The sequence below is a fragment of the Balearica regulorum genome, chromosome 2 (genome assembly GCF_011004875.1).
Source record: "Balearica regulorum gibbericeps isolate bBalReg1 chromosome 2, bBalReg1.pri, whole genome shotgun sequence".
NCBI classification, from domain to species: Eukaryota; Metazoa; Chordata; class Aves; order Gruiformes; family Gruidae; genus Balearica; species Balearica regulorum.
The window spans coordinates 149,828,878-149,853,635 of record NC_046185.1 but is presented as its reverse complement, the minus strand read 5'-3'; the positions used below and the strand labels follow the sequence as shown (position 1 = coordinate 149,853,635).

Sequence of the window (24,758 nt, the reverse complement as noted above, 5' to 3'; positions counted from 1 at the left end):
ATGACGTAATTGCTATTACAGACATTAACACTTGTAAATCAATTACCTGAATTTCTCTAATGAAATAGATTCTTCTTCAAGGAACAGAATGACACAAACTAGTTTCTGGGATTATGCCTAGACCAGTAAACTAAATAGGGCCAGGACAAGGGTTCAAGCACTGTCTCACAATCATGCCAAGTGTTTAATGTTTCCATGCTTCTCAATACAATGTTGACCCATGCCAACTGCAACTCTTGTCACGCAACACTCGGGCTTGGTGTGAGGAACAGCAGAGCCAAGTCTTTACTAATACAGACAGTGGAGAAAGCCAGACTGATTTTTAGGTTTTGGTGGGTTTTTTTAAGGGAGGTGGGGGGAGGGTGTTGAAAGAGTTTAGCTGTGTACACATATGATCTATGCAGTGCTATTTGCTCCAGAATGCTTTATTTATTTATTAATATAAATGTAACCTGGCTGTTGCTTTCTCATGCTGTTTGCAAAAAAAATCCCAAACACAGCAAACAACAAAACATGCTGCTGTTTGCAATGTAAACTGAAAATCTGCATAGTTAAATAGAGAATTCCTAGTTTGTTTGTGGCTTATTGTTCAGGAAGCAGGCAGGGAACCAGTGCTTCACAAGTTAGGAAAAGTGCATACAGTGGAGATAGAAAAAGATAAATTCTCCTTTCCACAGTGAGGAAGGTGATAGCTCTAATAAGCAAACACTGTAGACAAGACTGGAAGGAATTTCAAGGGTCTGTCTAGACCATGCACCTGTCCTAAGGCAAGGCAGTTATACCCTGAAATGCTTCCTATTACATAAATTCCATCATCACCTCTGGCAATCTGTTCCACTATTCCTGCCATCAAACCTCTCTTGTGATGCTGATCCTAAACTTCCTTTCCTGCAGCTGAAGACCATTCCCTGTTGTCCTACTCTCCATGGACATGAGGAGTGAAGTACTTCTGCTCTGATGCTGCTTTTTATGTATTTTAAGATTGGTGTCAGTCTCCTCTTCTCTAGATTGAACAACCTTGTGCAATCTTTTCTTACAGGTCATGTTTCTTTTGCTTCTCATCATTCCCATTGCTTTCCTCTGCATTTTCTCCAGTTGACCATCTTCCTCAAAATGCAGTACTAGCACTGGACACAGTTTCCCTGTTGAGGTCTTACCAATGCTGCCCAGAACGGAAGGCTTACTTTATATATATATATATATATATATCCTACAAGCTATACACTCTTGTTCATGCACCCCTGTGAGATGTTTGCCTAGCAGCAGTGATGCTCATACTCAATTTGTACCAGAGGTATTTACATTTCTTAGAGTTGCCTGAAACTGACAGACATTTTCCAGGCAAATTAATGCAAATCTTTTACTTGACAGCTCTTTTCACCTATGTCCCACCCATGACATGTTGGTTGCTTCTGAAGTTATACAGAGCTGGAAACCAAAGCAGTGATAACTTCAAACACTGTTTCTGTGTTAATACTCTCTCATAAAAACAGACACAGTATAAATAAGGGAAAAGGGAGAAAGGAAGCACATGAGATAGTTTTACAATGGCCGAGGGGGAAAACAAAAAAAAAAAAAAAGAAAGAAAGAGGGAGGGCACAAAATGTATTGATGAATGTATTGAGGAAATACTTTCATTACTAATCTACCAAGAAATTGTAACATCTCATAATGGCCATAAAAATGCAGGGAAAAAAAAGAAAGTACATGCAAAGAGAAATTAAAGAGAAAACAATTGAAATGCTTAAAAAAAAGAAAAGTTTAAAATTAAGTACATAGAGCAGAAAAGTTCAATTCTGAATTTACATTTATTTTTCAGCCTTGTTATGCAATGTGAAGGCATCTCTGTTTGCTTGTATCAGTTACACTTACTTTAGGAACAGACAAACAGATTGATGAAAAAGGGTGAAAAACTATCTACAGTCTCATATTGGAAATTAAGACTCTAAAGGCATTAACAGATGCATGTCTGTTAACTGAAAGTCTTCAGGCTTTCAGACATGGCTGTGTCCTTCTCCCATACAATGCTGAGGTGAGATGTGATGTGAACACTTTAGAGAGGAGAAGTCAGTCTCCATCTTAGAACACATGCCACCCCACCCAGTACTGCACTGATGAGTGCATTCGTAACAGTGCTGTGTCTAATCTGAGGAGGTAAAATCTATCACAGGTAGTCTTTCGTTAATTTTCAAGGCATAATAATGAAATTAAATTACCCTAAAAAACCCTCTTTATATAAATATATATATAATATGCATGGTTATAAAAAGCCCTTAAAAAAGCAGAAAGGCTACCAAGGGGCAAAGTATTGTGATTTGACAGCTAAGAACGTCATCTGCAATCTTGGCTTTCACACAGTTTAAGCATAATTCCTATTCTGTGGCTCAGAATTATTGGTATTTAATTTGTCAAGCACTGGGATTCACCAAGAGGAGAGACCCCTCAAAGCAGAGGCTGTAAGCAATCAAACTCACACAGAATCCAAGATGACAGCTTAATGTATTTATTAAAATACAACAAATTTATGGACTTTCTGGGGTTTTTTTAGAAATAAAAATGCTCCTTTCATCGAGTTTAGCAGGAAGTATTCCATGACTATAGGTTTAGAATTAGGCTCATGCTGTTTTATAGTTTCCTCTCAAGAGTGTATTGCACTGGCAATAATGTCTATAAAATCTTGAATGCAACCCTAGCTGTAACATAGTATTTTGCCATATCTAAAGATACTCTTATGCATATATTCAAAATGTTACTTTAATTTCCAAAGTTTACATTTGACACACAGGTTACATCCCATTTACTTAAGTATGCAAAGCATTCATACCTGAAAACTCTGACTCGAACTCTTCCTGTTTTGACAGAATCTTTCAATTTTCCAGGACCGAGTCCAGGTGAATTTAAATTGCTTATTTGTTTTTTTGGAGAAAGCGTCATTCATAAGCAGTTCACACTCTCTAACAATCTAGCCTGCACTGCTATTACCTTATTCTTCAGGCCTCTTGTTTTAAATGTCAAGCAAAGAAATTTAGTTGAAGGTTTTTCAAAATAATGTACCTGTATTTATTTAGAGTGGAGGTACATGAAAAATGTAGAAAAGTTGACTCTTTTCTCTAACGCATAATACTATTTTTCTAATCTTGATGGAAAAAATTATTTACCTGGGCCAGCATGTCCATCTCCCCAAGTAAATTGCTGAACATTTCATCTATATCATCACATGTTTGCTCCATCTGAAAGAAAAAAAATCCACAGGCAAGGAATCATCACAAGTTCATTTCAAAGCCAGCAATGGTCAAAAACAGAGGATATGCAACATTCTTTTATATTGTTTTCCCAATTAACTTTAAAACAACTATTCATGACTTGCAAAAACCTCTACCCATAGTTTAGAAATAACTACTAACAGATCAGACTCTCAGTCCTGTATATGTTCACACACACAGGGGCTCTACACTCATTAGAAGTTCCAACCAACTCCTTGTATTATTTACATTTCATATGAAGTCACTGGGTAATAAACCATGGTTGTATCTTAAATATCAAAGAAATCTAGCTAGTGAAAGATGGAGAAGGAAACAAAGTTTGAGGTTGAGAAATTCCTGAATGCTTCATCTTGAAAACCTTCTTTCTTTAGCTTAGATGAATAGTACAAGAGTTTATTAGATGCCATCTAGTGCAGGACCTGGCTATGATTAGGTACATGACAACTTTTTCTCTCAATATCTCTCCTTATTTTCATTCAAATACTAGTGCACCAAGAGAACTCCAGTCTTACCTAACCTCAAGACATCCAAGGGAGAGCACTGAGACAAGGAAAATGGGTATATGCTGTATGACAGTAAATGGTGGCTGTTGTTGCAAGTGGGGTGTGAGGACAGCACCACATACTGGTGGTGCTGAGGTACTGGGGAGACACAGCTTCTGTAATAATCCTCTTCCTATTTCTCATAACTTTGTTCCTTTGCAGGGGGAGAAGTAGTGTAAAAGGGTGTCTGACATGGGCTTGCGTGCACCTGTGTTGGGTTTATGTGGCAAGGTTTTGGTAGTGGGGAGGGCTGCAGGAATGGCTTCTCTGAAAAGACACCTAGAGCTGTCCCCATGTCAGAGAAAGTAGTTCCAGCTGGCTCCAAGACGGACTTGGTACTGGTGATGCTGGTGGCACCTCTGCAACAACATACTTAAGAAAGGGTAAAAAAAACCTGCACAGCAGCTGTAAGAGAGGAGTGAGAAAACATAAACAACTCTGCAGACACCCAGGTCAGTGAAGAAGGAGGGGGAGGAGGTGCTCCAGGTGCTGGAGCAGAGATTCCCCTGCAGCCCATAGTGAAGCCCATGGTGATGCAGGTGGGTCCCCTGCAGCCCATGGAGGACCATGCTGGGGCAGATATCCACACTGCCAGTCCATGGAGGACCCCACACCAGAGCAGGTGGACATGCCCTGAAGGAAGCTGCAGCCCATCATGTGCCCACACTGGAGCAGGCTCCTGGTGGGAACTGCAGCCCATGGAGAGAAGCCCACGTAGAGCAGGTTTTCTGGCAGGACCTGTGACCCCATGGGGGACCCTCACTGGAGCAGTCTGTTCCTGAAGGACTGCACCCTGTGGAAGGGACCCACGCTGGAGGAAGAACTGCAACCTGTGGGAAGGTCCCACGTTGAAGAAGTTCATGAAGGACTGTCTCTCATGGGAGGGCCACCATACTGGAGCAGGGAAACAGTGTGAGGAAGAAGGAGCGGCAGAAGCATTATGAACTGACCACAACCCCCATTCCTTGTCCCCTGTGCTACTTGAGGGGGAAGAGGTAGAAGAGTTGGGAGTGAAGCTGAGCCTGGGAAGAAGGGAAGTGTGGGGTGAAGATGTTTTTATTTTTGTTTTTATTTCTCATTATTTTACTGTCTTATTAATTGGCAATAAATTAAATTAATTTCCCTATGTCAAGCCTATTTTGCCTGTGATGGTAATTGGTAAGTAATCTCTGTATGTATCTTGACCCATGAGCTTTTCCATTGTATTTTCTCCCCCTGTTCTGCTGAGGAGGGGGAGTGATAGAGCAGCTTGGTGGGTACCTGGTGGCCAGCGAAGGTCAACCCAACACAGCACCTTAAAGGATGAGGACCAACCTGATGCAAGAAAGCAATCAACTGAGGACAGGAACAACTCTAACGACTATACAGACTGCAAGAAAAGAAGATCAGCAAGTATCCTGTTCTTCAATCTTAATGCTTTTCCTTTAATAGAGCATCTTGAGTCACATAACTATTCCACAGTTAAATGATAAAGACCACTGAACCACTGAAGTGAATATCTGTTGTCCTCAATATGATAGTTAACACTGGAGCAATCTGAGCTGCTCTGCCTCCTTTGGACTTGGTCTTTCTGGCATCTACATAAGCAAGACCAGCCTAATTTCCACTTGTCCTCTTACCATGTGTGTTATCCCCGACACCAGAACTCATTAGAAGCAGGCATGCACAGCTTGGGGGATATTCTACCTGCTTTAGGCTTTTTTTGTAGCTGGTGTAACTAAACAAGGCACAGGAAACCAGGAACTTAACTTTGAACAGTCTCAGATCCCGGAAATCAAAGACTTAAAGATTTGGGAACTGATTTGGGAAATGCTAAAGACATTTGTCTTTAGCTAAAGACCATCTGCTAAAGATGTGGTTGGCAGGGCTGAGGGTAACCCTAGCCCAATGGTGGAGACAGCACAGCTATGCCCATGTAACAGGGAAGACACATCACAAATGACTGAGCGAATGGAGAGCTCAAGTCATCTTATCTGCTTCATTTCCAGCTGACAAACCCACACTGGATGGCTCACTCTGTATGTATCACAGTTAACATAGAGAGCTTTCTATATAAAACTCGTTTCTGTAGATTCAGCAGCATACTGGTTGGGTAAATGATTACTGAGTCTTAATTCATTTATTTGAATCAACAGCTGTGTAGCTTCCTACACACCTGGCACTTGGAGAATCAATTTTCATAAAAAGGATAGATAAAATGGCACTTAGTGGATCAGGCAGAGTGAAGTCAGATTTGTTCTGTGACAAAAAATGGAGCTGCAATTCATGTTGACAAGTAACTCATCAGTTCTTAAATAATACTGAATAATTTTATGTTTTCCTGTTTTATGATTTAGGAGAACAATATATGTGCTGAGGGAATCTTACCAGCTCAAGCCATTCGTATGTTTTTGTGTTTAAGCACTGGCTAGATCTACTTTCAGGAACAAGTCTTCATACTGATTCCTTTGACAAATTGAAATCTTGCTTTGCTATATTTTTCCAGAATAGAAATATAAAAATGGCCAAAAAATTACTTTGGGGTTACAATTATGAGATCTTACCAAGAGGAGGAGTAAGAACTGTCTAAAAAGGAAAAAAAACCAAAGAACCCTCTTCAGTAGTTAACCAAAAAAAACCAAACAAAAAACAAAAAATCAAATGCAAGAAAACTGAATATTGGATTATTCAACACTTTCACCAAATTATAGCATTTTTACAGGTTCCAGTAAATTTAGAGATTCTTTCTTTGCAATTATATGATTTTCTGAATCTTCAGACACATTCTATTCATAAGGAAAATAATGTAATCCTATGAAAAAGCAATGTGCAAAGAACTCTGTAAGAATTTCCACTGTAAATTGGAGCTGAGTTACTCACATTTATCAATTCAAATAAATTACTTTTAATACTAGTGGTTTTTTGACCTTAAGCACATGGGGGAAGGAAGAAGGCCTGAATTTGATTTTGAGAAGGAAATATATCAGTGTCCCCTTCAAGTGTCACTTTCAATGAACAGACATCCATCATGATCACCAGACTGATAAAGCCATGTTGTCACCAAGCCATTGCCCCTACTGGTATCTTCTTTTTTTTCCTCTTTAATTTTTATTGATTGGGTTTAGGAAGACAAAATTAACTTCATAATCGCCATATATCCTGAAAATATTTTTATGTTAAAACACACTGAATTATCTCTTAAACTGATATGAGAACTTTCCAAATTCATCAGTGATTTTGTCAAGAGCTAGAAAAACAACAGATAGTAAAATGAGTCCCCAAAATGTGGAACTGCAAAAGAGTGTCCATCCACTCACTCTCCTCTTTGACTCCTCTCCACAATCAATTCCATTTCTTTTATTTGATTGCCACAGTAGGAACAAACAGACAAAATAATACGCGGATTTGGGAACTATCCCATTCAAGGAAGATGTTGCTGCATTTTGGACCAGCAAATTCTTTTGACTTTTATAAAGAGCTTTGAACTTATTCAAACTGCAAACTGAAAGTGAAACCTGCAGGTGCATAAGCTATTATTAACAAAAAAGGGGAAAAGATTTACCAAAGTCCCCAAAGAATATTGAGTTTCATACTCAGTCCTTCTCTATATCCACTAAACAGTAACTTTTCTGTCATGTTTTTCTGTATATAGTACTAATACTAGTAACTCTTAAAATCACTGTCAACTACAATAAACTGAATGGAAAAAAAGACAGTATTTTTACAATAAGTTTCCCATGTCATGTGTTAAGATTTTAAGCAAAGAAAAAATCAGAATTAAATAAAAAGAGGAAATTGCGGTTGTCAAGAATAAACACGGTAAGGAGGGGCTTGTAGTAAGGCGAACATGTGAAACCTAACCTATTTTTAAAGTGACTGATTGTCAAATTGACGTCCTCTAGACCACTTTTTGAAGTAACACAAAGCATACACGCAAAGGTATTCCTTGTCTTTTATTTCCCCCAAATTTCACATTCTTGAATCTTCACTGAGCTCTCATGAAAAACTTTTTTTTTTTTTCCTAATACTCTCACATTTCTCATACTGTATATCTAAGGGGTTGGGGCATTTTCTCTTCAGCTTGCTATTCCAAACACCACGTCTCACTACTTAGTTTATGCATATTAAACTCTCACAGGTTTATATAATATATAAATATAAAATCATTGTATTTTGACTCATCAATACATTTATTCACTCCACCATTTACCAGAAGCCCCCCCAGACCTGCTGGACCTATTATATTTTACCTTCCCAATTGCAGATCTAGCAGCCTATTTGCTGATAATAATTTGAATCTAAATTAAGAGACACGAATAACAAAACTCTAGTATTTTACTGTACGTTTTGTACTTTAGCTCACCAAATGAAAAAATATGGTTTCTGCGTGTTTGTTCCTACTTCTCCTTACCTGTCTCTCTTTTGTAGTGTCTGTCTTCTCTGTCACACGCTTTGTTGCCATTTCCAAAGACCTACTTGCATCCATTCAGGTGCCCCGTGCGGGGGCCTCCAACCATTTCCTTTCCACAAGAACCTGCCCTGCTGCCCTGGACGACAATGCAAAATGCCTATGCGCTGTATTTCTAAACTTGGCAACAGACTGACACAAAACTTCTTCCCTCTCCTAAATATCTACTCCATATATAGCCTTATTTTGAAATTGAGATATAAATGTCTATATTTTTTAGCTATGGGCTAGGAAGTTGGAATTAAGTTATCTCACCTCTAACACCAGAGAAATTTGGCAGATGCGCAGAAAGAAAACTAGCCCACAGAGATGTATGGGAAACACCCCTTGGTCCAACTTGTGCTTGCAAGAGCAAGGTACTTTGCTGACACTGAACAACACTGTTTTCCCATGGGGATGGTTCAGTACTCAAGGGCACCAAAGAAAAACACTGCCTGAGAAATTTCTTGCTCAGATGCAAGAATGGAGAAGCAGTCCTTGCACTCGGTCTCAAGGAGCACAATCTTACCTGAGTTAAGTAGAACCTCACCTATGTTATTTAGTGTCATGCACTGACAGGTGGAGCAGAAACTGCCTTTCCTGGTCTATAATATGAACTCTGTAATTAAAATCAGGATATGATTTCTGCATGGTTGGATACATTTTGATTTGTTAAGATACTAGAGAGAATAATAAAACAACTTTATTAAGAATGAAGAAAGTTCTGTGATTTGCACACTTACATAAGACAACAGCACTATGCCTATGAACAACACATGGGAAATGGAATTGTTTGATAGAATCATTATCATCTGTCAGGAAGCTAACAGAACGAGTAGTAAAACAATGGCACAAAATTCACCCTGCTTAAAAAAGAAACTCTTAAAAACTATCATGAAAGCTGAGAGGGTCATCATATGGTGTAGCTCAAAAAAACTAGTCACGGTACTATACTAAAGTAGAATTTGAACTGTTAGTATCTGATAGCTCTTAGAATTACTGACAGCCAGTCCCTTTCAAACAGGAAGAGTGGTCTAGGTCACATGGTAACAAGACTTCCGCACTTGCAATCTGAAAACAAGCTCAAAGCCCTTGTGTAATGCCGAACAGGAAACACCAATGATACTACACAGAGTACCATCTCTGCAACTCAGCCTCAGTTGAATTGATGCAGTTTAATCAACCTAAGGGCTACAAACAAAAAAGGAATGAGGAATGGCATGGTATCAGTAGAACAAAGACAGAGAGTGGATTCATGCTATGAACAGTATTAGGAACCAGTCCACTTGGTGATCTGGTGAAGAGTTAAGGACACATTCATGAAATTCAAAGCATTGTTATTATTCTCAAACTGTTACATATGCAAATAGCAAGGATAAAAATACATGAAGTATGTTTTTACAAGTCACACAGAAAGACCAAAAGCATACCTTCACCTCCTAGTCCCTGCACTACAGTGTGTAAGTGTCGGAGTACCAAGCCCACCAAAATGAACACAAGCTGTTTGACTATCCAGATAACTACTGCCAGCATTGTAATTTCCTGCTAACACTTAAAGCTTAAATACTTTCCGGAGTGGAATGAAGAAATCTTTTAACATTTTAGAGAGGCCCACCAGTAGCCCAATGATTAAATCACTCAAATCAGAGATCCACCCTTACCTACAGCAGACTATGCAAAGTAGATCACCCCATATCAAACAGAAAAAGAGGAGAGTTAGGGAAGAGAGATGAAAGTGACAGAAGCCCCACCATAAAGAACAAAGCTGGAAAGAGAGTAACTGATTGTCACAGGAAACAGATATGAAAGTACTATGATAAAAAAATGCATCAAAACCTAAAGGAAAGTGACTGAGGCATCATTCCATCCTGTCTTACAACACAAAATCAATGGGATACTAAATGAAACTGAAAGTCTGCACAACTGTTCCACGAAAACGTGCACAGTGTAATTGTGAAATTCATCATCCAAGATGGTGAGTTAGCAAGCTGAGAAGTTGCTTTTCTCTACAAGCAGCTGTAGCTAGAAGCATTGGTATTTCAGAGAGTTTCAGGCAAGGACAATGAACCTCATGTTTCAAGATCTAAAACAAAGGCTCCACCAATTTGGAACCAGAGCAAAGCTTTCATGATAGACCAGTTACACCATACCTTCCAGCACGGGGCTTCTTGTACCTCCTGAAGCATGTGATGCTAGACACTCTTGGAGACAACTTACTGGCCAAATTGATGGCAGGTCTGAAATGGATCTAACTAGGTTTCTTACAATGATTTTACAGTTAGGTGTCAAGAAAAACTCTGACTACTCAAATGTCTCTTTTAAGTGAGGCAGGATGGAAGTTCCTTAACCAGCTATTGCATCAAGTCTAGTAAAAAGTCCCTAACAGACATTTAGGTCAATTTTTATGAAGTAGAATATGAGAACATCTATCTCTGCAGAATTCAGCCTAGAAGAATAATCCAATTAGTTACTAATTCTAGTAGCTTCTAAGACAGGAAATTGAAGGTTTGGAGTGATAAAGGAGAGATGACAGCTGTCCCCAAGCTTTCAAAATCACAATCAGATTTGGCAGTTGGCATATTCCAAACTTTTCTCTTTCTTACCTACATAAGATGACCCTGTATCGTAACTCTCTCCTGTTTTAATACTAACTCCTATTTTGAAAAGGATGAATCAAAAGCAATTAGACTGCTTCCAGCACTGCACTTTCCTAACATTCATAAGCATGGCATTTTCCAAGAAAAAGCTTGCACACATAGATAATGCTGAAAGCAGTTTCTTACTCATATCACCTATTCTTCTGGGAAACTGTGTGCTAATGATTGTAGATTTATCTGCAGCTGAAATTACATTGTATATTTATCTCAGGGATGGGTGTGACATGTCATAACTCCACTCATGATGGAATGACAGTGACACACTGAAACACTAGAGGCTGCAGGAAGACCGATATAATTGCAAATAATGTAAGAGAATCCTTTTCTAATGTTAACCTGGGGCACTAGAGCACCTTCAGGTGACCATGCCACAAAAAACACTTCACAGAATTTTCTATTGATTGTTCCAGACACATTTTTACACACACTGTGGAACTGATTTGGACTCCAGTTGCCCTGTTATCTTGTATCACATCGCTCATAATGACTCTAGCAAGACTAAAGGCACACTTGATATTTAAGCTTATTACTAACTCCACAATCATCCATCCAGATGTAAGCACAAGCATCTTTAGATAAGAGCACCCCAAACTCACAGATCCTACTTCTGTTTCACAGAAATTGTAATGATGACATTTATATATGCAATTAAACCTCTTGAAAGCTTGTTCCCTTTTTTCGTGTTTTGGAAATACAGAGTTAACTCACTTGTATTACAGGAACAAGCCTGCAGTTAGGACTGAATTTGGAGGAAGTCTTTATCAGTCCAAAAGACCCAGATTTCATAGACCTGAAAGCTACACTGCTGCACTTTAATGACAGCAGTTGTATTTTACCCTTGTTTTGCCAAGATGATAATGATAATTTAAACACCACAGCAACTCCTATGTATGAGTACACCAACCAAGCACAAGTACACCGCTATCTTTTTCAGTGATATATATTTGACTACTTCATTTTCCATTGGCGAGAGAGAAAGTTTTGGTGTGTTTGTAAAGCACTACAGGACACTGAGTCTGAGGCTGTCCTTCAGATGACACTGCCTCAGCATCCATCACCTCTGTGCTCCCCTGCCTCTCCCCCATGCACTGCCCCAAACACATACTCTATTCTTTATCCCACTTGCTGAGAGTGGTGTTTGAGAGAAGCAGCTGTGGGTCCTGTTCTTAGGGTAAGGTGGGATGGTAAGATTACTGAATGGTCAGTTAAGAGAGGCTGAGAGGAACAAATACTACCTAAAAGCTTATCCACCGTATGTCAGGAGCAAGTTACTCAAGGACAGAGGAGGGAGTTAGCAAAGGGCTCTCATGCTAAGATGAAAGAGGACAGGAAGAACGCTTAACCCGTGACAGGCAGTGCATGCTATGGCTACGGAAAAGGAGTGTAGAGGGATATGGCATGCAGGCTGGGTGCAAGACAGCTCATTCACCAAGCTCCTCTCCAGAATCACTCTCAGGCACAGACACCGAGTCTAGATCCTGGGCTCCAGAAAATGTAACCCAAATGTACTCGAGCACCTGGGGACCATGAGTTTAAAGCACTTCATGCAAGGGGAAAAAAGAGCGTAAAGCACAAACTCAGGGAGAAAGCCAAGGAGCAATTTCTATGTACTAGAACTCCACTTTGTGGCCTCCTGTCACCTCCCAAGGGGGACTGCTTTTATGGAGCAGGAAAGCAGTGCCACTTCTGTACATCTTCATATAGTATCCTCACAGCAGACAATGTGCTTCAGTCTGGCCTGTGGGTCTAAGAACATTACAGAAACACTGTACAGCTACAGACTTGGTCATCTTCTTTTTTCCTTTGTCACAGAATTATTTACCACAGAATGGTCCAGTTTGGGGACTTTCTCCCCATGAGCAATGCAGGCAGCACAAACTCTCTGTGTAGAATTAAATGGTAGGAGGAGACATATTTCTAGTCCTATGTCTTCACACAGATTGGTAGAAGAAACAATTCCATATTCAGTACCAGATTACTGGCACACAGTAATCCATTCCCCCAACTTCTACTGGGAAAGGCAGAAAGCTGGATGGAAGTGTGTTCCCTGAGCTGGATTCCACTCATGAACCACCAGCTGATCTAGGCTCATCCGTCTTGTCTTGATAAGACAGCTCTACCCAGGTAGAGCTGTTATACCTCTACCAGGTATAAACAACTGCAGACATACAAGTTACCAGAAGATATGAATGTCAGTTCTAGGTTCCTCCCATTCCCTGCTTTGATGTTACAGCAGAACAGTAAAAGAGTAATGTAAGTCTGAGTAGCACAAATTTGTTCTGTTTCTACATTCCTTCCCATAATCTGTAGCTTGCTGATGTTAGTGCAATGTTTTCCTTCCTGTTTTTTCCAGTTACCCAACATTGCTGTATGGAACTTACATGACAACAAGAGACTGTCTTGAACTTTAAAAAAATTGCCAGCAAATGAGAATATTGCAATTATTAAAAATTTTTTGATCCAGCAGAATGCTCAGCCTAACTCCACCCTGCAATGGAGCAGGTGGGCTATAAGGATTTCCTTCCCATTTGCTACTTTTGAACTATTCCCAGAATTCTCTTATCCTCAGGTCACTGAGCTATGCGAAGTGTGTCTTGTGGCGCTCTGCTAAATGAAGATTTTGATATTTAGCTTCACAACCCAAAAGGTAGGCTGATCCCACATGAACAGATTGCCTAACAAGCAGAAAATGGTAGACAAGGAAGCCCAGAGATGAGAGAGGAAGGCATACAGGGATCCACAATGGGGGAAAATCCTTCCCCTACCCAATACCCTACAGAATCAAGAGATGTTAAGTGTGGAATAATAAAAATAATAGCACAAACTTAAGAGGAGGAAAAAAAGGAATGAAAAGTTACAGTACAAAATATAAGTGCAGGAACTGCTATGTTGAACAATGAATAGCTCATCTTTTCCAACATTCACTCCCTCTCACTGTGAGCCATTAGAGGTAAGTGCAAGATATGCTGTAAGGATCCATGACAGAACTGTCTACCCAGACAAAAAATTTATTCCTGGGCCCTAGTCATTGGCTAAAGCTCTAAGTCACCATCCTACCTCTTATAATCACATGTCCTTATTGCTGCCAGAAATGTTTAAGGGAGGGCACACATGGTACGGGAAAGGAAGACTGAAAGAGCAAAAGACACTAGGATAAAATGCTCTAACAGATAAGAGTGAAGCGAAAGGGTGAAAACAAATCTGTAAAAATTTTATTGAATCCATCTGTTTCATACACAGTTCATGTATTAAAATCAAATTAAGCAAGTAATGCTTTAATATGAATGTATAGGTATTTCACCAAAGTACAGCACTCAGTACCACAGTGAGTCATAGAAAAAATAAATGAAGATTTTTATCTAAACCTTTTACTCAGCTTTACTACTGACTGAAGAGTGAGGTACAATTTCAAGGCCCATTATTAACTTTCCACCTAAAAAAGTTGCTTCTTTCAGTCTATATAACAAACAGTGATCACAAATAAGCAGTGGGTTTCAGACAAAGATCCATAACGAAAGTGGAAGCATGGAGTCACCACAGGTGGGATGTTATAGTGGTATGTATGGCTGCCCAGCAAGCCCTGAACCACGCAAAGGAAACAGTTATGGGAAGAAAACGCAGCAAAAGAACCTTGTGATATTTCCAGTGTAATTCTTCCATTTCTGTAAGGTTTTCCATGAGAAGGAAATGTCACTGCCTCCCTTTTTCCTAATCAAGTGGTGGGGGATGGAACAACTGATCTGGTCAGAGATAGCAACTGTCTCGTGACACAGGGGAGACAAAGGAGGTCAATCTAGTGACAGATACGAAAGGCTTTGCTGAATTTCACAGAAGAACATGGCCCCCATGGGACAAAACTGCAGTTAAGTTTATGCTGAATCCCTTCCTAGGACTGGCACCCAAAAACACTGGCTCATTTGTACTTGCTCTCCCAAACATTAGGTCTGTCAGCTTCCCCTCAGTCATGAAGATGTGGTCACCAAAGTCCAAAACTAAGCTGTAACCACAAGTATTTGGGAATGTTATCTGTGTGCATGTTTTTAGCATGCAATCTCCCTTGCTCAGGGTTATCTCAGCAACTTAGGTTATCTCCAAGCCACATGCACAGCAGATCTTCCAAATACAAGATTTCACTAAAAAGCAGAGAGAACAGCAATGTAGACTTGATTGTTATTTAAATGATTATTTTTTAAAATTTGCAATCAGAGACAAAAAAACATGTCAACTTTCAAAAATGCTTTTTGGGCTGATACATCCTTCTTATTTCTGTGCTTCAATGAAATTCCCATAGCAAGTAAGAGAATGGGGGCTTCTAGTACTGTCAGAAAGTACTAGAAAATGTTCAAAAGTACATTAAAATCTTGCTCTGAAGCAGAAGAAAAGTAATCATGTGTCTGCAGTCTGGGCTACCTGAAGATACAATGAGAATACCAAAATGGATCAACTAAGGCCACTGAGGAGCAAGTTTTTCATTTGCTGCCTATATGGACCTGATGCCAGCAGGTAAGTGGCAATTCTGTAGAGTTTGCCCACTCTCTTGGTGAGTTGCATTCTAGGCAGGCACATTATTTTGCCTAAAACTGGGGACTCAGAAGGTCATTTGCAATTTTTATCAGGAAAAGCATCTGGTGAATGCCCCCATGATTTTGGCTCCTAGCTGTTCTCTCTATGCTTGATGGACTAGCAATGCTGCTAGAAGCAGATTTCCTCCCTGTACATCCCCGCTCTCCCTGATAGGTGTAGGTACAATGACAAACTTTTTAACAAAACTTTTATTATATCAGTTGGATTGTCTGAGGGCAAATGAGAACTTTATGTTGTTAGTGATATCAGCCATGTAGGGTCTGCCCATCACTGATAGCAGATACACAGGAAGTTTCATCCTTTAGTATTAGTGTTACATGTCACATGTTTACATCCACTGCTTTAGATTACAAGCAGAGTGAAAGTAAAAATGGAAATGGACTGAGGAGATGCATCCAGTGCAAAACTTCTATGAGAAATGTCTCTGTATGCATTTCTAAACAGAGTGTTCATATATACTGAACCTTTTTTTTTTCTTCTAGGATTCATAATGCACCTAAGCCCCAAAATAATCCTAATAACTTGTCCTGGTTTTGGCTGATAGAGTTATTTTCTTTCTAGTAGCTGGTATAGTGCTGTGTTTTGGATTTAATATGAGAATAATGTTGATAACACACAGATGTTTTAGTTGTTGCTAGGTAGTTACAGTGTCTACATTGAGTCAAGGACTTTTCAGCATCTCATGCCCTGCCAGGTGCACAAGAAGCTGGGAGAGCACAGCCAGAAGAGCTGACCCAAACTGGCCAAAGGGATATTCCATACCATATAGCATAATGCTCCAGATATAACTTGGGAAGCTAGCCTGGAGGCAGATACACTGCTCAGAAACAGACTGGGCATTGGGTTGGGTTTTTTCCTGCACGTGGTGAGCAACTGCATTTGTGCATCACCTGTAGTAGTATTATTGTTGTTGGTGGTGTTCTCTTCCTTTGTTATCCTATTAAACTGTCTTTATCTCAACCCACAAGATTTTTTTTCCATTCTTCTCCTCATCCCCTTGGAGGGGGGGAAAGGGGCAAGCAAGCAGCAGCATGGTGCTTAGTTACCCACTGGGGTTAAACCATGACATAACCGCAGCCCTAATTTATTTGAGTCTAAACTCATGGCATGCTGGATCAGTGATCAACAATAAGAAACAAGGCTTTGTGTAGGCTGACATAGCTTGTGGTAGCAAAAATTCTGAGAGCAATTAGCTAGCCACAGATCTAAAAGGTCACTTTACTGGAAGAAAGGCTTTGAAACTAATAATGGATTTAAATTTTTAAACAGTCATTATCAAACTAGCTTGTGAATTCCCATATTATAATCATGAGATCAAAGTAATTTGTGTTTCCTTTTCATTCACAGTCCAGGAACAATGCTATAAATTAATATTGAGGGGTGGTGAGGAACACATGTTCACGTATGCTCATTGAGACTGTTTTAAAAATTTAAATGTCTTCTTTCTTTCACAATGCAACATACTACTTTCTACACTGGCAGCTATACTGTTAATATTTAAGGTAGCCATGAATCAACAGGCTGATTGATAAGGAAAGCTGCCTAAAATGCCTGCATGAATCACTCCTAATCATGAAAAGACATACGGTGGAGTTTCTATGACATCTGCATCTGACCTGGTCGTCTCAGGCTCTTTTTAGTCAATGAAGGGAAAGAAAGGCAATTTTCTAGAGCATGATTCATGGTAGCTGTCTAAAACTGGGCAGCTGAACCAAGTTTTAGCAGTATCTATCTCCCTCCATTTACTGTAAAGGTGACTCAGAACCTCAGGTGACTAACTAGTGCTAATGTCTAAAGTTGGGTGAGGAGGATCCTGCCTATAAAGTGCAGGAAGTGCTTTGGAAGGTCTGCATGGATGCAAGTTACCACTGTCACAAGAGACCTTCAAAAAGAAACATGCTAAAGCTTCTATATTGCTGCAGGCAAATAAGGTCTTATTTTCACTTTCACCCCAGATCAGCACCTGATCGCACGAAGTCATCATCACAACAGGTCAGCTGGGCCTACAACAAAAGATGTCAAGACATACTGAAATGAAAGATGAAAAAAAAAAAGGTCTGTGGGAAAGAAAAACACGTGTAGTTTGCAGAGAGCAGGAAAGGATACAGGCCTTGATATCTGAATAATATGCAAGAAAAACCACATTTGGCTACATTCCTATAAAGTCACTTCTGAAATATAACCACCCTTTCAAGAAAATCCACATTCCCAGATCTTCTCCTCAAAGGACAGATGTTTGTGAATCTGCAAACAGACAGGTGCTCTCTTGAACAAGGCAACCTCTCCTCTCAGCTCCAGCAGTACTCCAGTCTGGTAGTTTTCTTAGATATTTTGTAGGGCCAGAGAGATGCAGTAGCTGATCCCTCCATCCAGAGGATACCCAAGTCCTACCTCTCCCTTAACCACATACTGCAGAGCAAGAGAAGGAAAGTTTTCTGTCTCTTGTTCCTCTCATTGCTGTAACTCATCAGTTCCTTTTCTGCTAACGGGAAATGTGTAACATAGCAAAAGCAAAATCTTAGTGGGCTGGGTAAATTCTTTACTACCTAAGAAATCTTGGGTCACAGTACTGTGTTATGCTGTTCCAACATCCAGCAGGCCCCCTCTGTTCATACTGATGCTCCCTCTGTGCAAATTGTCACCCTCCCAAATGTGTTAGTCTCTAAAGCTTTATAAAATGTAAAAAAGATCAAGTTTACAGCCTGATTCACAGGTGCATGAGTAATCTAGTAGACACCGCTTAAGTATAGTGAGAATCAGACTTTTGATCTGTAAAAATCAAACTAAGCTGGAATAAATGCATTTGATAACAAAATAAACCAGCACTTCAAAGGCATCATACCCTGCTTGAAGATACAGCACATCAAATAATCACAAATTCCAGCATGAACAATCAAAACACAATTTACTCAATAATTACTTTGAGCCTTCAGCCATATTTGCCTCCAAACACTAGAAGAGTCTGTAGTATCCACAGGAGGTATTTAAAGAAGAAAGAGAAGACACAAGGAATGATTAAAACCACCCTTTCAGAGACAGTACATTTTTCCTGTTACGTGTGCTCCCAGATGGATCAGAATTCTCTGAGAATATAAAACAAGGATCACTCAGCTATCTGTAACGCTCTGTTGATTAAACCTGAGAAAGATACTTGTAATCCATATTTCAAACCAAATTATCTCAATTTTTAAGCAATGCTTGCACAAAGCATGAAGTACAATTAAATGTAATAGTCTCCTTAGCCCAGAGGGAAAACCAGAACTGAACAGGTTCAATAAAAAGTTAAACACTCTGTTGTAAAGATGAAGTTTTAACCTAAATCCACATTCTTTACAAAGTTTCTAGAAAAAACTTTGTAAAGTTAGTGAAAACAAATTAATAGAAGCCTACACAGGTGAAGCAGGTCATCAAGTATAGCCCTCTGAAGCTCTGGGGCTTACATGATTGTCTCTAATGAAACAGATGTACTAAATTGAGTCCTGGAAGCACTATGTTTACACCACTGATCCACAGCAGCAGGGTGTAAATTAATTAACAGTGACATCAACAGACTCATACATGAAATTAGTATTTTTTAGAAGCAAGTCAGGAACAGATGACAAAACATCCATGTCATGTAATTCACAAAGGGGAACTAGAACCAAAGAGGAAAAATGACTGCCAAAATCCTGCAAACAGAAGTTTTGAGGAGCAGAGTCAAGAAGACAGGCTGGATGATATGCTGCCTAAAAGACTCTACTGGATACATCTTCATAGTGACAATGAATGGATTTAGTAACTTCTCTTTTGGTGCACAAGGGATTGAAAAACCACCCCAAGCTTGTGGGGACTGTATTTCTGTTACTTGTCCATGGTATTCAGATGAGGGTATCATGCAGGATGGGCCTTCTCAAAGTCAGGAGACAGATCTATTTCCTCCCTAAACCATGTGGCCAAATACACAACCAGCACAAAGATGTAAATTGTGTTCCTTAACAGTCTGTACTGGCTATTTTGCCCTTCTTACATGCTTAGTTTAAGGTAGATAGATTAGCACATTCACATGGTGTATTTTTTTGACTGTGCCAGGCAGCTTGGACTGCAGTTTCTCCTGCCTGCCTTCACTTCCCCAACACAGACACCTAAAACAAGGCACTGTCCATCCCCTGGAATCCCACGAGGCTGCAGGAAAGCTTTTGCAATCCTGCCTTGAAAATGATCGATCTCCTACTCGGCTCCTCAGGGTCCGGATCTAGTGAAGGTCTGACTCAAGTTAACCCACCGAAGAGAACAACCATCACCGGTACCCAGCACCGCAGCACTATATCCCCATTATCCCATTTCAGCCCACCGAGGCCACGTTTGCCATCGGAAGGCTGCCTGGCCCAAGGGGGAAGGCCCGTGTGCGAGAGGCGGCTCTCGCCACAGGTTTCCCGGGCGACGCGGCGGGGGCTGGCGGGCTCCCCTCAGCGGGCACCCGCGCTGCTCACCCAAGGCTGCCGCCCTCCAGGGGCACCACGAGCCGTGTCCGGAGCGGAGTTTGCCGCAGCTCCTCACCCTGAGCACGGGTGCTTGCCGGCATAATTTCTCACTGCAGCGAGCAGGGCAACCCGCGCACCCCGCCACGCCACGGCCGGGCGCCTCACGCTTCCCGCGACAGCCGCACCTCAGCCCTCTCGCCACCGTCCCGGCTGGGCGCTGGGCGCTCTTGGGTCCCCGGCTACTCCCTCCCTGCCCGGCTTACCTTGGCGGGCGGGCGGCAGGGGCCGGCGGCTCCCGGAGGCACTGCGTGCAGGAGGGGCTGCGTGCAGGAGGCGCGGGGTGGCTCTGCGGCACCCCTGCACAGCGGGAGCTCGCCCGCTCTCCGCCTGTGAGGAAGTGAGGCCGCCCCGCGGGTTGCCGGGCGCCCCGGAGCGGCCACCTCCGCGGGAGCCGCCCCGGTGCACGCAGCGCCGCCCTCCGCCGTGGGTCCGGGGGTAGCCGTCCCGCAGAGTCCAGGCAGGCGACCCGCTCCTCCGAGTCGTGAGAGCCCCTCTGCGGGGGCAGGAGAAGCCAGGCCCGCTCCCTGCGACCGCTTCCCCTCAGGGTGACACGCCGTTCGAGGCCGACCCGAGGGCTGTGGGAGAGCCGGGGCGACCGCGTCCTCTCCGTGCTGTGGAGAGGCCTCCTCCTCCCTGGAGCCTTAGGGGCACCCGGGCTGTCCAAAAATGGAGCCTAAGATTCAACCTGTGAAGACGTGAGAGGCTGGAGGCTCAGGGGGACGCGCTGTGAGCACCGCGGAGGCAGTAGCCCCACGGGGGAAGCCCCGGGCAGGCCTGGGCAGCCCAGTCTGTGTCCACCACTCCTCGGTCACCTCAGCTGCGCCAGGTGGCTTTTGGCTTTTGGCTGTCAGATGTTCTGAAGTTTTCAGACAGAAATGTGTTTATTTTCCCTACTCCATTCAGTGACTCTGCATCTCTTTTAAATAATGCTGCTGCAAGGCAGCAAATTGCTTTTATGGCATTTTTACATCATTTCGTAGCATTGCAAAGTGCTGCTTTGACATGTACGTAGATTTTATTCACTGAGTAGAAATAATTTTATAACATGTTAAATTCATAAAAAGAAAAAAAAAATTTCAGGGGTTTCCACCTGAAGTTAAAATGGCAAACATCAGTTAAAAAATTCAGTGCAGCCTTGGCAGGATTAATGTCAAATTAAAAAGGTGAGATTCTAAGTGCTGCAGGCGGCATGCAGATAGACCCCTCTCTTGATTTAAATTCTATTTTCATTGTCCACAACTTTGCCAAACCAATGCTTTTAGCTAATTTTTTCTTAGATATCTAAGGCACTGACAACAGTGAGTGAAGGTGAAGATGTCACCATCTCCTGCTACTTTAGAAAAGTCTTCAGGTAGCTTAGCTTAATCTTGTGTTTACAGGCAATTTGTATTAAAACATCTGGTTTTGCTGCAAAGCAGCCAAGAAATCCCACGTTCTGTTCCTCCAACACTGCTGGAGATAAAATAATTATACCAGAAGGATGGTAGCATTTTAAATTACCACCATGTTTTGCACAGCAAATGTGTTTCAATGGTTTAAGGGGTAATTGCTTTGAAAAATTCCAGCTGAGACAGCTCAGCCATATTTAAGAATGCATTTAGGGAATAGTATGTTGTTCTGCTCATGTTATTTAAAAAGCCCCAAGTTATTTCACTGAGAAGCTGGCTAAAATGTACCAGAGACTTTCCTGAGGTCAGGCCAGGCACATGAAGATACATCTAAATTTGGCAAACTTCTTAGCATTTGAAAAATCATGCACATAGTTAAGAAACAGTTATTAGTGCAGCAGCTTGGGAATCTGAGATTCCATGGATACTACATATTCTCTTTGCTAACTTTGGAGTTGTTCCTTTTGGCTTTTGGGATTATTATAGTCCCAAGGAAAGAGGTAATTTCAAAAGATCGATTGGTAATTAATTTTATTTTTTTTTAAATTATCCCAAAGTCAATTTTCAAATCATCACTTTGCAGTGAACACTTTGCATGTATTAAAAGAATATTTGATGGTGCCTTTTGTTGTCAAAAAGTGTTATTTCACTTCTACGTGTGACCTATCAGTAATATGCCCACACCCTGATTACACTAGTGGTTTCGCGCTTATTTTGCTGTTGTTGAAATACATGACCAAGATATTTGTTATGATAATGTAGAAAACATATATTCTGCTTGTACAAATGAGACTTTGTTTTCTCTGTAACTAGATTCATTCCTGTCCTCTCTGAGTATCCTGAAATAAGGCTGAAAAAGTTGAATGGCAGTATTTTCCAGCTGTCGTTGTACCTGGCTGTAACAGATAGGCATCATTCTCTCTAAGAGGAACAATGGAGATGAGAATGGCATATCTCTAGAAAGCAAGGAGAAAATCATAGAAATCCCAGAAAATCTTGAATGCTATCTGAGAAGTATTTGGGCTGCATTCAGGAGCATGAGCATTGTGCTCCAGTGGGATGGGTGGAGGCAATCATGTATTCATAAGGAAGAAATGTGGTGAGGGAAAAGCTGCAGCAGATATGAACTTGATTAACAGTGTGTGTCCTAATGTTAGAGACAGGCAAAGTTTGTGGCAAGATCAGGTGGAAATATGTAATGGTTCCAAATTGGTTTTCTCCTCTCAGCTAAAATGAATGTGCAGCAGAATCATTCCTTTGAATTCCAGCCCTCTGTTCTGCTCTTCTCCAAAAGCTTTTCATTTTCTAATGGAAAGAAGAGACACGCACCCCACCCACATTACAATTGTGTGTTTCACAGCAGTTGCATGACTCAAGATCTAATGCCTGCAATTACAAATTGTTCTTTTCCTTTTCTTATCATGGGAGAGTAGATCACTGGGTAGATATGCTGCCATTATACACCCTCAGCTCAGGGAGCTTTATTAACCTCCACAGTCCTTGTGGGTTGCATTTGATTGTAATATAAGTTTCTATAAAGCAGCAGATAATTTAAGAGTTAAAGCAGAACATCTGTTTTTGAAAGTGAACAAAAAGATATGTTTCTAGTGTCAGGAAACCAGCTCTTCATTGGCAAAAAAGCAATGTTTTACTGTGTATGTGCTCCCTTAAGTTTCATTGACATCACTTAATACACTGATAAAGACATGACTTTAGAGACTGACCTTCATTTTCTCTTCAGGGTAAATGTGACACTATGCTGACTAGGATCTTACCTGCCCAGAGTAATGCAGGATCAACCCCCAGCATTATGAATGGAAAGGCTGCAGATACCTAAAATATTGGCAAGCCATTGTGCCACTGGCCAACAGTAAAAAAAAAAAAAGGAAAATAAATATTAATCTGTGTATTAATTAGATCTTTTGTCATAGCAAAACACATAAAATACAGTTTAAAGGTTTGTTTGTTTTGTTATTTAAACAAAACTTTCAGAATGATGGGTTCGGCGGTTGGAACTAGATGATCTTTAAGGTTCCTTCCAACCCAAACCATTCTATGATTCTATGGAAGAATGAAGGTTTTGATCATAGAGGGCAAAGGCATAGGTACAAGCTACAAAATAGGATAAAGAAGTATCAGTTTAAGGCAAGTGACATCTAAATGATGGAGTATTCTCTTTTCAAGTAGTACTCTGCAGACATTGTGAAAATCTTTGGTACAGTGATTGGATGATCCTCTGGGGTACACCAGATAATGTCTTTCACTAAGACATTGTTTTTTCTAGAAACCTTCAAGAGGTTGCAATTAGTGTGAAGTGAATCACAGCACCACATCAGACTGTGATGTCAGGGCATTCTGGAAAAATTTGTATCTCTGTATGGCATCTTCCTAGATGATAAGGCCAAGAGCAGAAAGTATAGGGAAAGCAAGTAACAACTATAGGTCTTACGTTCTTCCAGTAGGAATTAATTCTATTTAAGCTTGTGGGGATTTTTTATATTCCTTTGTGATTGTGCAGTACTGTGGAAGACTTGTAAACTATAAAACTTCCTATGAGAAAGATGGAAAGCTCTCATTTGTGAGTTTAGATGGAAGAAATTACTAAAAACAGCTTTTGAAAAATCACAGAAAACTGAATTTAAGTACAACTGCATTGAATACAGACAGTAGTTAACAAGCACATCCCATGTAATTCTTTAAAATTAGAACAAATGAAGAAGCTAAAACTCAATGTGCTAAAGAGCAGGTATATGGCCAGATCAATTTCTTTCTGCCCATCTGTCTTTCCATCCTTTTGATGGCATCTTTCAGCCACTCAGAACTGAGAATATAAATCTTTCTCCATAACTATTCATAGGAAAGCTTATTTGCGTTGGTTCTTACAGTGGAAAACCAAAAGCAAAACAAAACCTCAACCTGGGTGAAAAGCTGAAGAAGAGGGTTGAAATCTATCTGAAAATATCGGCAGTGAAGCTTGAAGCTAGCAAATTCACACTTTTAACTGCAGGAAATGAGGACAGAAGTACTTCTGAAGAGTTTATGATCAAAGCTTAGTTACTAGAGTTCTGCCCACTATGATGATTTGATTTCCACTTTTTTTTCTCTGTGTATGGTAAGGCCTCGGGTTAGTGAATGGCTTCCATTGCTAAATATAGAATATGTTCAGGCAGCAATTTACATGTCCAGGCTTTACACTGTTAAAATTTCAAAGGCCTTGATTTAAAAGCCAGAGATGCCTGAGGGAAGCTTTTTCCCTGGGTTCAATGAGTTTTAGATCAGAGCCTAAGTTCTCCAGCTCTCACATACAAATACCGCTCTGTGTATGTCCATACTTCTTGTGAATGTTTATACATAGCAGATATATATCCCTTTCTGTTC

The 24,758-nt window shown here is 40.7% G+C and overlaps 1 protein-coding gene across 2 annotated transcripts in view; it reads right to left on the bottom strand.

Annotated features, from left to right (window-relative positions):
- The window catches only part of APBB1IP (amyloid beta precursor protein binding family B member 1 interacting protein), a 69,681-nt gene extending 49,082 nt beyond the window's left edge, over window positions 1-20,599 (bottom strand). The window contains exons 1-2 of one of the 2 annotated variants that reach the window (XM_075746383.1): window positions 20,196-20,599; window positions 3,159-3,230 (exon numbers count right to left, since the gene is read on the bottom strand). In XM_075746383.1, the coding sequence (XP_075602498.1) occupies window positions 3,159-3,230 (72 nt within the window). In that variant the 5' untranslated portion in view covers window positions 20,196-20,599. The remainder of the gene's footprint in view (window positions 1-3,158; window positions 3,231-20,195) is intronic. The other variant, XM_075746382.1, reaches the window with a different exon arrangement.
- Window positions 20,600-24,758: the final 4,159 nt, after the last annotated feature.